The following is a 17,074-nucleotide window of genomic DNA, read 5'->3' on the forward strand; positions in this document are numbered from 1 at the left end:
TCATTGGGCATGATAGTAAGTGGGGCCACTGCTGCTCCCCGCCCTGAGTTCCTGAATCCAAGTGTTTTCCAACTGGAGACACAATAGCTGGTACAGGCCTTTGATTTAAGGTACAGAATGCATCCCTTGAGGATGGCACACCATTCCTGCTGAGTGCTGTCCCCGAGTTGGCACTGGGCTGGGCCTTCAGTGTGCCATTCTAAAGTTCTATTAGGCCAGCTGGTGTCGTATGTGATGTAACCAGTGGATCCTATGGTTACGGGCACACTGCAATTGTGCAAGATTATGGGTCTAATGCAATGTTACACACTGTAAGATGTGTGGTTCTGGGTGAGGCCCTTCAGGCAGGAAAGGCAAACATACACCTGGAATGGATGGTTCTCCCTGCTAGAATGAATTTCTGGCCCTTCCAGAGTGGAAGGGGCGCAATGAAGTCAACTTGCCACCAAGTGGTCAGAAGGTTTCTTTGAGGATTGGTGCCATATAGGAGGCTCTGTGTTGGTCTTTGTTCCTGACTTTTGGATATTCAAAGGAGGCAAGGGACTGTCATTGTGATGATGTGCCCTGGGCAGCGTTTCCTGTTTGGGGCTTGGGGCTTATTACACAAGCTTATCTTTGTTAGCCAAGTGGAACTTACTGCTTTGTATCTGAAGGAACTCTAAGTTTAGGGGCAGCCGTCTGGCCTGGAGGAGCATCTACTGCAGTTTTTTAAAAACCATGCATTAGTATCTACAAGCTTGAGTGCTTATTAAGTAAACTGGCACGGAGATGTCCACGCTTCACCTCCTGGAGGTTCTGATCCAATTGGTTTGGGCACCAATAGTTTCTGAAAATTCCCTTTGGTGATTCTAATGTGCAATCAGGGTTGAGAACCACTATATTCATGGATAGTGAAATAGAGTGAGATCTTGATTAGCACTTTTTTCCCTTAAAAAATAGAAAACATCACGGTATAGCTCATGTAGAAAGGGTAAATACTGTTGTTGAAACTTCTGTTTCACAGGAGTGTGGCTACTAGGTTGTGATGTAAAATGTACTGCTACCAAAAGAGCTTGCAAAGCCACTGGTCTAAAGCAGGGCATCCCAAACTTCAGCGTGTGCAAGAGTAACTGCAATGATGACCAGCAGAGCCCAAAGCATGTTTTTACGGGGCACCTGCTGGAAATAAGGCATGACGAGGGGCCCAGTCTCATGCTCATGGAATTGGGTGTGGGAAGCACAAAATAAAGAGGCAGCAGAGAGGGGAAAAGCCTGAAGGGAGGGGGAATCTGGATTCATTTGAATCCTGGCTCTACCGTTGACCTGGAGCTGGCCATGTAACATTTATCTGAGTCTCAGTTTCTTATCAGCAAAAATGAACAATAACACCTATGCTTCCTATGTCACAATACAACAAAGAATGATGTGGTCCCTGGAAAAGCACTTTGGAAAGCATAGGGACTCTGCACACACAGGGGTTATTATTATTACATGGGACACTCAGAACTGAAGTTTGTGCTGTTGGCATAAAAGTGTAGGGGGATTGAGATTGGGTGGAGAGGGCCTTCAGGCGGATAGACAGGTCCAAGCCAAGCAGGACTCTGGGTGATGTACGGCAGGACCAGGTGGGTGGAGCTGAGGCGGGGAGTTGCGAAGAGTGTGCTGGGCCAGGTTTGGAGGGTTGTCCGAGACTGCCAACGAGTTGGGTCTTGTTGGAGCAGACAATAGGGAGCCATTGCAGGTTCCAAAGCAAGGGAGATAGCTGAAGGAAGTGGAGAGGGAGGAAAAGTGAGTCACAGCCTCCTGAGGCTGTTTTAATTGGTACCGATAGGTCTTTTCCAAGTCTAGTCAAATGTTACTGCCTCCTAAATCTGTTCCTGACCTTCCCTAGAGAGACGTCCTCCTCTGGGCTCTCATGGTTATCTCTGGCTGGACTGTGTCTCTTGGCAGCCATTGCACCAGCTCAAGCCTTCCTGGACACATCCCTTATTTCCTCCCCAGGTCCCCCAGCCTGCTGAGGTCTCTTCCTCCTTGGGGATTGTGGGTTGTAAGCCCCACTTGTGAGGCTCTGTTCATGGAAGGCAGTGGTTCTCAGCTCAGGCTGCTCATTAGAATCACCTAGAATTTGTTTTTTAAAACATTTCCATACCTAGGTTGCATCCCAGATCCACAGCATTGTCACCTCTGGGGTGGGACTCCGGCATTGGGATTGTTTTTAAACATCCCAGATAATTCCAATGTGCAGCCACTTTTGAGATGTGCAGACCACCTCTGGCAATCAGGAATCCTGCCCTGGGATCACCCCTTCCACATATGCACAGTAACCCCTGCGTCAGAGTACAGGAAAAAAGCATTAGGATTTGAGTTTTGTATCTATCTGAAATCCTAAACTTGTGTAGAGTCCATGCATTACAACTGACTTACTGTGGCGGAGCGATGGTAATGACATAAGGATCAGCAGGGCAGAGCACTTAACGGTGGCCAGGCTGTACACGAAGTGTCGGTGCTCCATGAAAACCCAATGACAAACGTACTGGTATTATTCTCATTTTACAGAACAAGGAACTCATACCAGAAAGGTTGAATAACTGGCCCATCACACTACTAGAAAGCAGCTGTGCCAAGATTCAAGCCAGGTTGGCTCTAGCAGCCACCTTTTATCCACAAGCCAATAAATAATACACAAATGAGATACAGGTATCAGGGGCGCCTGCTCAACATTTTTTACTGATAAGGTTTCAAAATCAAAGAATTAAACCATGATAGCAGGTGATGAGTCCTTAAAGCAAGCCCTAAATTTCACCCTTCTTTCTGTCTCCCTCACTAGGGGCCAGTAGGCATCTGGGTCCTACTATATACTCAACACATATCTGCCTACTCCCAGAAACATCTGCTGACAATCATAGCCAAGGTTTATCAACACTTGCTAGGTTCGGCAACTCTCATTCTTAATCTTTGCAACAGTCCTGTGAGGTATGATTATCCCCATTTTGCAAAGGAGGAGACTGAGCAGCCCAGTAACTTGCCAGTGTCTGAAACCCAAATTGTGGGACTACAGAGCTCATTTCTTTCCCACTGGTGAATGGGTTCACAGGGAACAGCTTATGAAAGTTGGCAGGAGGGTGGGGATACAAAAACATCAGGAAAGGGGCTGAGGTTGATTGTTCACTCCCTTGACAGGTGGCACTCTTCCCTATTTATCCTACTTAAACTTCTGGCCCCAGCTCAAAGACCACCTCTTCCAGGAAGCCTGCCTTCCTTCAAGTTACAGTTATTTACACCCGCCTGTGGTTCATTCCCCTACTGGAGTTGGAGCTCCTTGAGGGTAGGGTTGGGTCCTACTCAAAAGGCATCCCCCCAGCAGGCTCAGCAAACTCTCATCGGTGGGTTGAGCCCGTGCTGTCTTTCCACCCAGGGCAGAGGGACTCCCTCCTTCTGGGTTTTTCCTCCATGGGCTCCACTACCCTTTCTTCGTCCTGTTCTTCTCCCTCCTCCTTCCTGTCCTCCTTTCTTTCCCTCCTCCCCATCTCTTTTCTCCTTCCCCCTTCCCTTCCCGGAGGCTCCCCCTTTCTCCCTCCTCCCCGCCCTGCGCCGCCCCAGGGCCCGGCAGCTGCAGTTCCCCCGGCGGCCTGCAGAGGGGGCCGCGCCGCTGCGGCGCGCGCTTCCTGTGAGGTCAGGTGGGAGGAAGCGGCCAGGGAGCCGCCGGGAGTGGACGCAGCGGAGGCCCGGAGCCGCGCCCGCAGGTGGGTGTCCGGGCCCGGGGCGAGGGCGAGCGGGCGCGTATCCCTCTCCTCCCCCGGGCTGGGCTCGGCAGCTGGGGCGGTGCCCCCTCCCCGCAGCCCCTCCCGCCCCTGCCCTGCAGCACGCCCCCCGCGGCCGCCCCCCTCCCCGAGTCAGGTGTCCCCAAGCCGGCTGCGGCCTCAGCCCACCCAGGGGGCGCTGGGGGACAAAGCACCGAGGGACTGCGGAGCTCCGTGACCCGCTTGGCCTTCTGCAGGGACCAGCGGGCTTCAGAAAGGGGACCCCGCCTGTCCCAGGCTCTAGGCCAAGGGCAACAGAACAGGGGCTCTTAACCCCTTTTGGCGTGTGTGTCACAAGTCCTTTTCAGAATTTAGGTGAAAACTGTGGCTTGTCTCCTGAGAAAAAATGGCTTTTACACAGACTCGGGGAGAGCCATGGAAGGACCCCACCCCCACCTCCAGCCCACGGACACCCTTGGGGTCTGCGGAGTGGGGCCCTCCCAGAGCCATCCGCTATTTTGGGCAGGCTGGCCCCGCCCCCGATAGCAAAGGCGGGACTGGTGTCCTCTGAGAGGTGAGGGGCAGGCGAGGGGCGTGCCCCCTGCCGGAAGGGTCCGCTCCTCCACCCAGCGCCGGTGGCCCTGTGGCCTTGAGTGTGGTCTGCTGCCAGGCAGTGCACCTAAAGTAGCTCTGAAGTGGGCCCAGATCCTCTCTGCGGAGAAGGCCCAGGTCCTTGGCATTTACTCCCAATGGGCCCTTTTTAACGGACGGGAAAGGGCGACACTGGGGATCTGGGTGCCCTGGACTCCCTGTTTAGAGCCCAGAGAAGGGCCTAGCGCCAGGGTTCCTGGCTTCAGGGTATGTCTCTGTTGCCTCCAGATGAGTGGTCCTGGGCAAGCCAGTTAGACCCCTCTGGGTCTCTGACTGTACCCAGCTCCGCAGAGTGTGGGGAGGTGTGAGATGGGCCTGGGCCGCACAGCAAGGCTCTCATCCCTGCGGTTGCTGGCGCTGCTGGGTCGCAGAACTTCCAGCAACAAGGCTCCCTTTGGTAGTTTTCCCAGCGGACTCAGTGTCTGAAAGATTTTCAACTGTCGGATAACTTGCACTGATTTCTCTCCTTGTAATTAACCGGACGCAGCGCCTGCTCAGTCCGGGTAACCAGCGTGGGCACCCAGAACTGCCATTGCTCGCACTGAAGGCAAGCATCTCCTTATCTCTGATAAATTGTTTTCTTTCAGCTTTTTGAGGTCTGGGGAAAGGCGCAGCCCAGCAGGGACCCATCGCTCCTGGGAGGATGGTGCGGATCTTGGCCAATGGGGAAATTGTGCAGGATGACGACCCCCGCGTGAGGAACAGTCTCCCCTCGCGCGGTAGCACCCCCCGACAGGTAGGCGCCCAGGGGAGCAGTTCGCCTCCTGCCCTCCGTGTCCGTTACTCCTTAGCGACCAGAAGCTCTCTGGCTAGTCATTCGCCTTCTCTAGCCAGGAGCCCTCTTTGCAGAGAGCCGGGCTAAGGAGCATGCGGGTCCAGACTTGGGGAAAATGGCAGATTTCTTGCAGTCTGCAATAGGAGCCGCCTGCCTCCCCAGTTCTCATCTTTCCGGGCAGCCTTCCCGGACCTGGAATCCAAGAGCCCTCTCTCCCTTGACCTGACTATCCCCGCTGGAGCCTACATCTTTCTTTTAAGAGTCTGTTGGCTGAGAGAGAACGGGAGAAAGTGAAGAGGAGCCCATGGCCACCCAGTGATGGTGTTAAAGGGGGGGAGTGAGGAGTATTAGAAATGGCTGCTCCCAAGCTCTGCCCTATAGTCCAGCCCTCCTTGCCCCCTTCCTCTTCTCGGACCTGGGCACCTTCTCCCTGGCAGGATGTGAGGAGTATAGCCTGGCGTTTTATGTACTCTGAGAGCTTGTGACTCAGTGACGGGGATCCCTGTGGGGTGGCATCTGGGGAAGGTGTGGCCCTCTGGGGGCTGGAGAGGAGGGCGGGGCCTAGCCTAGAAGATTCCCCTGTTGCCTGATACTTCATCTCCGGGGACGCTTTCTCTGGATTCATTCCTCTCTCTCTGTCTTCACCTTCCAGAGCTTTCTCAATAGGGGCCATGGCGCCCCCCTGGGGGGCTCGGGCCCTCGCCAGCAGCAGGCGGGGGCTAGGCTGGGTGCTGCTCCGTCCCCCTTCAATGACCTCAACCGGCAGCTGGTGAACATGGGCTTCCCCCAGTGGCATCTGGGCAACCATGCTGTGGAGCCAGTGACCTCCATCTTGCTCCTCTTCCTGCTCATGATGCTCGGCGTGCGCGGACTCCTGCTGGTGGGCCTCGTTTACCTGGTGTCCCACCTGAGTCAGCGGTGACCTCTGGGAGTGCGCGGGGCAGGCATGCGGGAGAGGGAGTTTTGGGGTCTTGGGAAGGGGTCTGGTGGTGCCTTGAAGGTGTGCTCATAGAAGGCATTCCACGGTGCGTGAAGCACGAGGCAGAGGAAGCCTCTTGTCCTGCATTCCCAAAGTATTGGGTGGATACCCACATTCCCTTGAGATGTTTTTAGGTAGTATTGGGCCTGCATTAAGCACAGAGTCAGAGTAAGAAAGGGATTCCCTTTCCAATTCTTTTCCAATCCTTTTATGCCAAGAAGAAAGTCTCAGCTTGGTGCCAGTATGTTCTCATGCCTCCGGAACTCATGCCTGACTTCCCCTGTTACTAGGGAGAAGGCCTTGGGCTTAAAGCCATTGGGAAAAGTTCCAGACTTTTATAGCTCTGTTTTGTTTTAATGGTATATTTTAATTGGCTACCTGTTATTTATGACAAGTCGTACAGGCATCTAATTGTGGTGGCCTTTTCAATAAATAAATTTAACTAAAAATGAATCCATGTAAAGACATTCATAAGTAATTGCATGGCTGCGTGCACATCTGGAAGACACGAGGAAGGTGGTTGGGGGTGATTGGAACTGGGAACAAGGAGGAGGTGGGCATTTGACCCGGGACGGGGTGGGGGGCTGGGAGCCTGGAGGGGGTCCAGGTAAAGCCTGGATGTGGGCCCCTTGTCTGATGCTTGGGTGACTTCTGGCTGACTGAGATGTCAGCCTGCGTGGGGGGTGGGGGGGTCCTCTGGCCAGAATGGCCAGTGAGGCTATGGGGTTGGGACAGCTGGGGTGCAGGGCCCCTTGCCCAGGGGCTCTGACTAGAGGCTGCTCAGCCTCCCTGCTATGCCACACTCTCTAAAAGGCAGGAGGTCTTGGCACTGACTACTCAGGGCGTGTGGATGAGTGGAGGCCTTGAGTTGTGGCTGGTAAGCCCTGGGTCTGCGTGGAGGCCCTGTTGGAGGATGACTGAGGGCTCTGGGCTCACAGTGGTCAGGGGGAGGCTGGGTGAGCCTGAGGCCTTCTCTTTGTCTGGGGACCAGATTTTTCACCCTCTTCTTAGGATTCTTCTGGGGTTGGGGGAGGAATGCAGGTTTGGGAGATGCTCCTTGAAGGCCAGGGCTCTGGAGCAAACCATCATGGGGTGTATGTGGGGAGGTTGGGGTGAGTTTGAGATCGAGATTGATTCTGTCCCTCCTCCTGAGAGCCTGGGCATATTGCCTAGGAACAGGACCCCGCCTCCCCTCTCCCCACACATACACCCCGGTGCTCCTGTGCTCGCGTGTTCGCCACTGCCCTTGAGGGGGCTTGTGGCTTTGATCACAGACAGTCGTGAAGAAGCTTTGTGGTGCTGGAACAGGACTGCTTTCTCCGTGTTCTCTGTGTCTTGATTTTTCAGCAGCTGTTGGAACATGGCTTCCCTTAATGATGTGCATATGGTGGGGAGGGTGCTGGGCCCTTGGGGGCGTTGCAGAAAGGGAAAGGAGGGAAAGGAGCAGCTCCCGCGGGGCCTGGGTGAGGGGAGGTGGTACCCAGGTCTGCCACACGCTTGCCCAGCCTCCACTTTCCTGTGGCTCCAGCCTGACAGCTGTGGGGAAGGAAGGACCCTGCCCCACACTCCCCCTTCCCTCAAACTCCCCCCACCCACCCCTGCATGGCCCTCTGGGGCGAGGCTTTCCCTTTCTTTTTCCTTTGCAAAGCTATGGGATTCTGAAGAAATAAATCTTGAGTGAACCCCCAATATGTAAAGTTCCTTTAAGGGGTATGAGTCCGGGTCCACAGATTCAGGGCTGAGAACTGTCTTTTTTCTAGAATTTAGTTTCTGTTCCCAAAGCCTGGGCCTTCTGAGGAGAATTGAGGGTCCTTTAGAGAAGGCAGGGGAGACCAGGCTTTTCCTCCCTGCCCCGGACTAGAAGGAGACTGCGTGGAGCAGGCCCTGGGAGGTGGGGGGAGCCGGGGCACCAGGGCCACACCTACCCCGGGGCAGAGGCCCCTCCAGAGACTTGTTAGCCAGCCTGAGGGGAGGGCTTGGGGCCTTGAAGTGGGTTGTTTGAGAAAGAAGTGCTATTTCTTGTCCAACACACACAGCACAGACCCAGCAGAGCTGCTCTGGTTGAACGGGGAGCCCGTCTCTCGACCCTTCTGTCTTCCCTGTGCCCCTTGGGCTCTGGGCAGAGTTCGCTAGCTGTTGCTGTGCTTCCCGTCAAGCCCCGGTCTGAAGTACGCTGTGCCAGTCCGGCCCCCAGGCAGGGGCGGTGTGCAGACGGAAGTGCCCCCTTGGGTTGTGCAGCCCGTGTAGCAGGAAGCGTCCGGGGGCCTTTTCCCTGCCTTTTGTCTGAATGGCCTTCAGTGAGGCTTTCACCTGTGCACACCGAGAGATCACGAGAACTCACGACGGCGCGAGAAAGTTCTGAGCAGTTAGAGGCTTGTTGCTCCCAGTGGCCCAATGCAGAGCCCGATGAGCCGGGGCTGGTGGACATCCTGGCCCTAGTCCTCCTGTCTGAGGCGGGTGGGCCCTTCTTCCTCTGCCTCCCGCCCCCCACCGCCTGCTGTGTGACAGGACCCCCCAGACTGGGCTGCTTTGAGGGCAGATTTCAGGGAAGGTTTCTCTTAATCTCCAGGGATAATCCTCGAAGCCCTGTATCTCCGTGTCAGGTTGGATTTTCGGCCTGGCTGCCTTGGGGAGAGCTGCCCTCCCCTCTGCCCCCGGCATGTGAGCCACAGCTTGGATCTCACTGGGCCTTTGCCGCCTCTGTGGGGCTGGAAAGGGGAGCTCCCCCTCTCCCGTGGAGTCATGTTGCCTCTCTGGTTGGGGCTACCTGGTGAGTGGAGCTGCCCGGTCTGAATGCCTGTTCCAGCTCCATCTCCCTGACTACCCAGTCGCCTGGGCCCTCCTTCCATAAGTTCTAAGGCCTTGGCTCTCCAAACCCTACCTCACCCTACCCTCTAGCTAGCCTGCAGGTGGAGGCCATGTTTCCATCTTCCCACCAGACACACCAAGCCTGAGACTGGGCAAAATAGCGACTCCAGTTTTGCCAGCTTCTTCTGGGGACTCTGGCTCTGTGAGTTGCCTCCCATCTCTCTGGAACTGGGACCAGAACCCGGCCCTTTGGCAGAGGTCCCCGACTGGGGACTCTGGCTCTGTGAGTTGAGGAAGAGCCCCTGCCCTCGGATGCCTGACCCTGCGGGCAGGGAAGGCTACCCTACCCTGGCCCCAGCTGGGCCCCAGAGGAAGCCTGTCCGGGTGCAGGCCTTGCTCTGCTTGGTGGGTCTGTGACCTTGGATGGTTCACTTAACCTCTCGAGAGCCTTGTTCCTCAACTCCAAGAAGGGGTGATGATCCGGTCCATCCCGCCTCTCGGGGCCTCGGGCTCACCCTTGCCTGGCGGCTGAGAGATGTGGGCATGGAAGGGAGGGGCCGCAGCAGCCCCCACACCTCCACCATAGATGCTGCGCCTTGGACCAAGTGCCTGTGCTGGGGACTTTGGCCTAGAGCGGCCACAATGCCCCGGGCCCCCGGGCCCCCCAGCGGGCCTAGTGCGGGGCTCTGAAGACTAGTGTTGCCCCTCCCCGCCTGGTAGGGAAGGCACCTGCTCCTGTGCATCTCCCGTGAGGACAGGAGGGACCTGCGGAGCGTGCTGTGTGCCTGACACTGTGCTGGGCACTCGATGTCATTCAGAAGCCACCAGAACTCTGTGACTTAGGTACTGGCACTGTCATCTCTGTTCCCCTGCGGAGCACACTGTGGGCCCTTCCTAAGTTGCCCTGGGACCCTGAGTGAGCTGGGGGGCGGAGCGAGGATCAAACGGAGGCCAGAGCCCACATTCTGGACCCTTCCTCTATTGCCCCTTTGTCCGTCAGAATCACCTACGGCCCTGTTGCAGATGCAGATCCCCAGCCCCCCCCCCCCCCCCCCAGGCTCTATCAGGCGTGCTAAGGGAAGTGACCCAGAGCCTGCCTCTCACAAAGCAGGCGGTTTTGATGGCGAGATTTGGGGAAGCAGAGGGGTAGTTGAGCCCCGGACTGTGCAGAGGGTGCCTGAGGCCCAGAGAGAGGAGGGGAGCCACCTCAGCTCGCTCACAGAGGAGGGAGGCAGGGCAGGTGCAGGCCTCACTACCTGCTGGGACCCACTGTGACCGTCAGATCAGCTCTGCGAGGGCAGAGGGCACAGGGTGGGTGTGAGGACGCTGGCCGTAGCTGCCGGGCTGGGTGGCCTCCGCAGGGCTCGAGCTCTGGGCTGCAGTCGCCGAATGGGGGTGTAGCCCTCTTCCCTGCGTTCCCGAATACATGACATTTTCACTGCAAACTGACAAGGGGAGAAATCCAGTTACCTCGCACAGGGTCCCTGAGGGGCTGTGCAGGGCTGGTGAGGGTGGGGAAGGGGCTGCAGAGGGCTTTGGGGCCCAAACTCGCTGGAGCGAGAAGCCTCTGGCCTGTCCAGCAGGGCACGACCGCGGCAGAAGCAAAGCTTACCAGCTTCCTTGTGCCGCTGCTCAGGGCCCGACAGAACAGTGAGAGAAAGTTCTAGAGCAGATTGAGTGAGTGCCTCAAGTGGGAAGGCAGTGTGTGGGTGTGGGAGAGAGAGAGAGAGAGAGAGAGAGAGAGAGAGAGAGACCCTCTGGCTTGGGGGTGGGGGGAGAGCGCAAACCATTTGGCTTTAGGGACCCAGAGTTTGGGAAGAGGAAGATGAAGCTGTCCCAAATGAAGCCTGAGCCTTTAGGGTGACTTCCTCAAGTGCTGGGACTGAGCTGGGCTGGGGCTAGAGGCAGGAGGGCTGGTCTGCATTCCCTGGGCCACCAGCTTTTAAAAATTACATTAAATTAAATTAAGAGCAAGCACAAGCAGGGGGAGCAGCAGAGGGAGAGGGAGAAGCAGGCTCCCCGTGGAGCAGGGATCCCGACTCGGGGCTCGATCCCAGGACCCTGGGATCATGACCTGAGCTGAAGGCAGAAGCTTGACCGACTGAGCCACCCAGGCGGCCCTGGGCCACCAGCTTTGGTCCCTCTGGTGTGGGGGGCCCTGCGGGAGGCTGAATGCTTGAGTTCAAATTCGCAGCTCCTTCTCCAGTTATCCAGTGGCCTTGGACACAGTCCATGCACTCTCTGCCCCACTGTCCTCTGCACCTCACAGCGGCAGCGGGATTAAAGATTAATTCTTGGGAAGCATTTAGCCCTTTCTGGCACAAGGTTAGCACAAAACAATGGCATTAGGGTTTACTTAATATTTTTGTGTAGAGCAACTCCCATTTTACTTACATCTATTTTGAAAGGAAGCCTCCTATTACCCGTGCAAACGGAGAGCCAGCGTTACTTGCCATTCATAGTAGAAATATCTACTTTAAGTAAGTAAATTCAGTGTTGAGAAAATAACATTCCATTTTAGCTAGCCACTGCTTTGCGCCAAGCCCCAAAGCCTGATGCCTGCTTTCTTTGTTAGAAGGCAGTTTACCAGGATTTAGAGAGGTGTTGAAGACCCACTAGCATCTCAATGAGACCTTCTCCTTGATGGAGACAGAGACTGAACAGAAATGACGGGTTTTCTCACTGTATGATTGGGTGCTGTGTTTGTGCATCTTGCACACTGACCCAAATCACTTCATACACAGCCAGGTAAAAGCATCCTATGACTGTGGGAAACACTGTATGATCTTGAGCAAGCTATTTTTAAAGATTAGTCTTTGAAAGGTAATACATTTGCATGGTTTAAAGGTCAAGCAATGTTCAAATGTATCCAGAGGAGAGTCTCAACTCCCTCTCCTGTCCTCATCCATCCATCCATCCATCCGTCCATCTGTCCATCCATCCATCCATTCTTCTATGCCCCTCCACTCCATATTGTTCTTAGTGTCCTTTCAATCCTTCCAGAATTTATTGACACAAGTGTAAGCAACACAAATTTGCTAATTTTGTCTTTTTAAATGCAAATGGAAAAATAGCCCCATTCCTGCTCTCACTTTTTTACTTAACAGTACATCCTGCGCTGAACACATTTCATATTAGTGCATAGAGAGTGTCTTCATTCCGTAGCGTTTTGGTATTTGGGTGAGTTGGTGACCCCTTTGGCCTCCATGGAGTGATCTGTACCATACCGTGTTGACAGAATTGACCCCCAAGGGCCTTGTAGCTCTGACCCCAAACTATTCCATGGGGCTGTTTCCCTGAAATGTGGGAACCCTGAGAGAACTCGCTCCCTTCTCCAGGCCTGAGGGGCGAAGCTCTGTGGGTGGTCTAACTAGTCCTAAGTTAGTTCAGCAAACATTCAGGGAGAGTCTGCTGTGCACCAGGAGATGTCGAGGTAGGAATAGCCTGCCTCTGGAATCACACTTGATTTTCTTGGTTCCCTTTGCAGTTGGCTTTGCAGTGCCTTTCCTGCCTTTGCCTGGCCTTGTCTGGCTCCGGGAGCAGGCGAGGTGGTTGCTGCTGACGTGGCTTGGTATAGTCAGCATCACCATCTCTACCCGCATCCTCTCCTGGCCCCCGCTCCCCCAGCCCTGCCCCATTTTTTAAGAAGATCTAAATTAAGGAGATTGAGGAAAATCATGCAGAGGGACATAGCCTCAGGCTTTCTTTAGCTCTGAACTGGGTAATAAAGTTCCATTCCCCTTGTGCAGGAAGACCCTGGAAACCCCTGCATCCCCATGTTTTGGTCGGAAGGGCTGTGAATTTTGTCCCATGGCGCCATCTGGTGGAATCTTTGTGCAGGAGCACGACCTCTGTCCATAAACGGCCCTGCTCCATCTTCACCCAGCCCTGGCTTACCATTGCCTTCTATTTCAGTGATAAGAGAACTCAAGTTTCTGATGGAGGGAGCATGAATTCCACTAGAATTCATTTATTAATGTCTCTTTCTGGGCTAAGCCCTATGCCAAGAGCTTTGTCTCATTCATCCTCCCCCAAACAGAGAAAAATAGATGTCATCCCCTTAGCACAGATGGTGAACCTGAGGCTCAAGGACATGAAAGCAACTCAGCTGTTCAGATTGGGACAGGAGCAGATGGAGGGAGATGGAGGCCCCGGGGTCCTTAAGCTGACCGCCCCCCTTCCCATAGTTGAGCTTGCAGGGTCAGAGGCGGAATGAGAAATCTTTTACTCTCTGTTGTTTCTCAATCCAGACTTGCTGTCATCACATAGGGTGGCCCCAGCAGGAGGGACCCACCCATTTTCTAAGGCTAGACTCTCTCTAGATTGGGGGCACTGTGTCAAGCCAGCCCCGCCAGTGCCCTGCCCATCTGCACATTCATCTGTCTGCGCTCATCCCGGTTTCCGCTGATTAATGTGATATTGTGACCTGGCCGGCCTTCGGGACAGTGTCCCTCGCCTAGTGCTTGTCCTTTTCAGAGGAAGCAAGGAGCAGAGGAGTCAGATCTCCCACATGCTAGTTGTGTGTCTTTGGGCAAGTTACTGACCATGCCTCAGTTTCTTCACCTGTGAAATGAGGATCAGGTGCCACCCAGCGTGGTTGTGAGGTCCAGTGGCAGATGTGCATACAGTCCCTGGGTGTGGAACAGTGTGCCAGGGATGAGAGTTTGTACCAGATCACCTCCTGCAGCGCTCGTTAGTGAAAATCAGCTGCCCTGAGCCAAGAATATTTAAAATGTAATTTGCTTTTGAAATTCTGGGAGAACAAAATTGAAAAATCTTCCAATATGGCTGCTAACCAGTATAATATAGTTAAGACATTTCCCTCTGAGGCACTGGCCTGTGCTAGAGCCCTCAGTGGCCCAGGGAGGCCATTTCTTTGCCACTTTGAGCTCAACTAATCCCAAGAAACTGCCTTTGGCTGATGGTGGAAGAAGGGGGCGGGGCTAAGGAAATGGGGTGGGAGGGAGGGAGGAAGGAGATATGAAAGAAGCTGGTTGAAAGTGTAAATGCAGTCCAAGTTAGGGTCCCAGAGTTGGCCAGGACATCTGCCCACATCCCTGCATTTCTCTTATGTGAAACAGCAACCCTCCTCTGGAGATCATCACATGAGAACTCCCCTATTCCCCGGGCCCCTTACCTGCCACTGCTCCAGGAGCTAGGAGAGGTCACCTCTAAGGCTTTGGTCCTGGTGTGTCCCTGCCCCTCCTCTGCTCTACGTGGGATTGTGCCATCAGACCAGGCCCAGCCCTGGGGTACGGAGGGTGCAGTGACCCTGGAGTACACAGATGTCATGGAAGTGATGCACTGTGGCCTCCTGGCTCAGGAAGTATGTGCAGCAGGGCCCTTGGAGTGCGGGCTGCCTCCTTCCTGAGCTTCATTCCCAGGAGAATTTGGCTCTTGCCCTTTGCTCTCAAGTCCTTGGGGAAACAGGCCTCTACCTCCCAGTGCCTCAGTTCTGTGAGGTTGGAGACTCGGGAGAGAGCCCTGCAGAGCAGCTGGGTACTAGGCAATAGGGAGGGGTGGGGCCTGTGGAGAACTGGGCAGAGCACACCCGCCCAAAGGCCTTCATGCTGCTACATAGCATGGGGCAGGCTAAGGCTAATGTTGTCACCTGGAGCCAGTGATGAGGCTGTTCATCACGCAGGCTCTGGAGCCTTTGTCCCCCTCTTCCAGTCATTGTGTGGCCTCAGGCAATGTAGCCCCACAACAGTTTTCTCTCTATAAATGCAGGTAAAAATACCACCTCTGAGGGTTGATGTGCAGACAAAATGAGGTGACATATTTCTTAAGTATTCTGTAAAATATTCTTGATATAGCACCTCTATTTGCTTTCTGTGCTGTGGGACAAATTACCCCAAACTTGGCAGCTTAAAACAACACATGTGTGTTACTGCACAGTTTCTGGGCGTCGCTTAGCCAGGTCCTCCACAAGGCTGCAGACAAGATGTCAGCCAGAGCTGGGTTCTCATCCAGGGGCTCCAGTAGGAACGGCCCCCTAGGCTAGTTGTTGGAAGAATTCATTTTCTTGCAGCTTTAGGACTCAGGGCAGAGTTTTCGTCAAAGCCAGCAATGGAAAGAGATGGTAGAGCCAGTCCACTAGCAAGACTGAGTCTTATATAATGTAATATAATCACGGGAGTGACATCCCATCACCTTGACCACATTGTGTTGGTTAGAAGCAAGCCATAGTTCCCGTCCACACCCAAGGGGAGGGGATCCCAGAAAAGCATGAACACCAGGAGACTGAGATCCTGGGCGCCCCTGAAAAAGTCCATCCACCAAAGCACCCAAAAGTTTGTTGGCCATTATTACTGGGCGGTTACCACGTACCAGTGTGTGGAGCATTTCATACATATAATTCCATCTATTTTCATTGTTTTATTTATTTATTATTTTTTTAAATTTTCATTGTTTTATTGGTAAACTGAAACTCAGGCCAGGAGACCTACCTGAACTCAGCCAGCTAGCAAGCGACAGAGCAGGCTCTAAGTCCATTTCTCTCTGCTGGCCCGGTCTCGGGTCTTCCCTCGCCATCGTGCTCAAAGTCAGGGCCAACTTGAAGCCATCCCCAAGGACCTCTAAGACCTTAAGGCACTTTGTTTTGGAGGTCAGTTCTCTCCCTGACCTCAAGTCCTTCAGCTCTTGTTCCGGTAGGTTCTGCCCCCGTGGCTGCTGAGTTTCTGTTCCATCTTCTTTTTTTTTTTTTTTTTTTTTTAAAGATTTTATTTATTTTTTAGAGAGCGAGCAAGAGAGAAACAGCATGAGAGGGGCAAGGGTCAGAGGAAGAAGCAGACTTCCCGCCGAGCAGGGGGAGCCCGATGTGGGACTCGATCCCAGGACCCTGGGATCATGACCTGAGCCGAAAGCAGACGCTTAACCATCTGAGCCACCCAGGCGCCCCTCTGTTCCATCTTCTTTAACTCTGCCCCCAGGCATCTCTGGAAATGGTTCATGCTTGTTGCCCTAGATTTGTATCCACCTTGACTTTTCTGTCCCGTGATTCTTCTGTCACACCTTTCCGCTCACACCAATGCTCCAAATGGCTGCTGAGACTCCCTCCTATGAGGAAAGCCCAGTGCTGGGCACTGCACTCCCTCTGCCCCCAAGGTTCTTATGGTCTAATACGGAGGCAGCGTGTTCATTACTAACTCTGGTCTGGTGGTTCAGAGCTTTTTGAGGACAAGGACAGAAAAAACTAAAACGCTACTTTTCTTAAAGAAGAGAAAAGTCATGTTCTCTCAAGGAGATGATGAAGAAGTCAGGAGTAGACAACACAGAAGGGGTTCAGCACTTTGACAGAGTCATCAGGGATGCAGACCCCTCTTATCCAGCAGCTCTGCCTCTTGGTCTAAGATGGCTGCTAAGCTCCAGCCATCGTGCCCTCATTCCAGTCAGCAGGAAGGAGGAAGAAGCAAAGATTAATCCTCCCTAGCCACGCAGATCTGGTGAGCTCCCTAGTCACATACTCCCCGGGCACCTTGGCTTCCTATTCAAAATGGAGAGTAATTCACTCTTTGTGTCATTATTTGTTTGATGTCCATCCAGCACTTTCCTTTGCCTTTCACCAGACTAGAAGCTCCATGAAGTCTGGCATTGTATCTATCTCTTTTATCACTCTAGCTCTGCTGTCTAGCACAGTGCCTGGCCCGTAGGAGGGGCTCAATGAATAGTTACTGATGGAAGAAACACTTTGTACATGTTCTTGATATTATAATGAATCAGAGTTAGCCTGACCCAAATCCAGAGTCTTCTGAATTGAGTCTATGATGATGAGGGCGTCATATGTATCATCTCATTTAATCCTCCCTGGAACCCTGAGAGGTGGATAGTGTGTTACCTCTAATTAGCAAATTGGGAAAGCAGCACAAGGTCATGGGTCTGCTAAGCGGCAAAGCTGTGATTTGAACTTGGCTGTCCTGTCTCAAAGCTTCTATTCATTTACTTCCTGCCTTGCTGGGCCAGCAGGGTGCCCACGGTTCCCTCCAGACCCCTGCTCCTGCAGCCCTGGCCAGCTCTCCTGATCGTGAGCTGACAGCTCAGCAGTCACAGATGCAATCACAGGTTCGTGGGAAACGTCATCCATTTGGACCGTGTCCCAGAGTGGCGGCTCCCTGCAGGAAATGGAGGACTCCTCTGTGTCCA

General features: G+C 53.9%; 1 protein-coding gene across 2 annotated transcripts in view; it reads left to right on the forward strand.

The window, feature by feature from the left end:
- Positions 1-3,622: 3,622 nt before the first annotated feature.
- Positions 3,623-17,074, forward strand: part of FAM241B (family with sequence similarity 241 member B) — a 63,828-nt gene continuing 50,376 nt past the window's right edge. The window contains exons 1-3 of one of the 2 annotated variants that reach the window (XM_045876224.3): positions 3,623-3,722; positions 4,958-5,106; positions 5,798-6,598. In XM_045876224.3, the coding sequence (XP_045732180.1) occupies positions 5,014-5,106; positions 5,798-6,067 (363 nt within the window). In that variant the 5' untranslated portion in view covers positions 3,623-3,722; positions 4,958-5,013 and the 3' untranslated portion in view covers positions 6,068-6,598. Of the gene's footprint in view, positions 3,723-4,957; positions 5,107-5,797; positions 6,599-17,074 lie in introns of those variants that run through there. The other variant, XM_064594742.1, reaches the window with a different exon arrangement.

The sequence above is a fragment of the Mirounga angustirostris genome, unplaced genomic scaffold (genome assembly GCF_029215605.1).
Source record: "Mirounga angustirostris isolate CCGP_5_RB_7025 unplaced genomic scaffold, mMirAng1.0.hap1 SCAF_6, whole genome shotgun sequence".
In the NCBI taxonomy this organism is placed as follows: Eukaryota; Metazoa; Chordata; class Mammalia; order Carnivora; family Phocidae; genus Mirounga; species Mirounga angustirostris.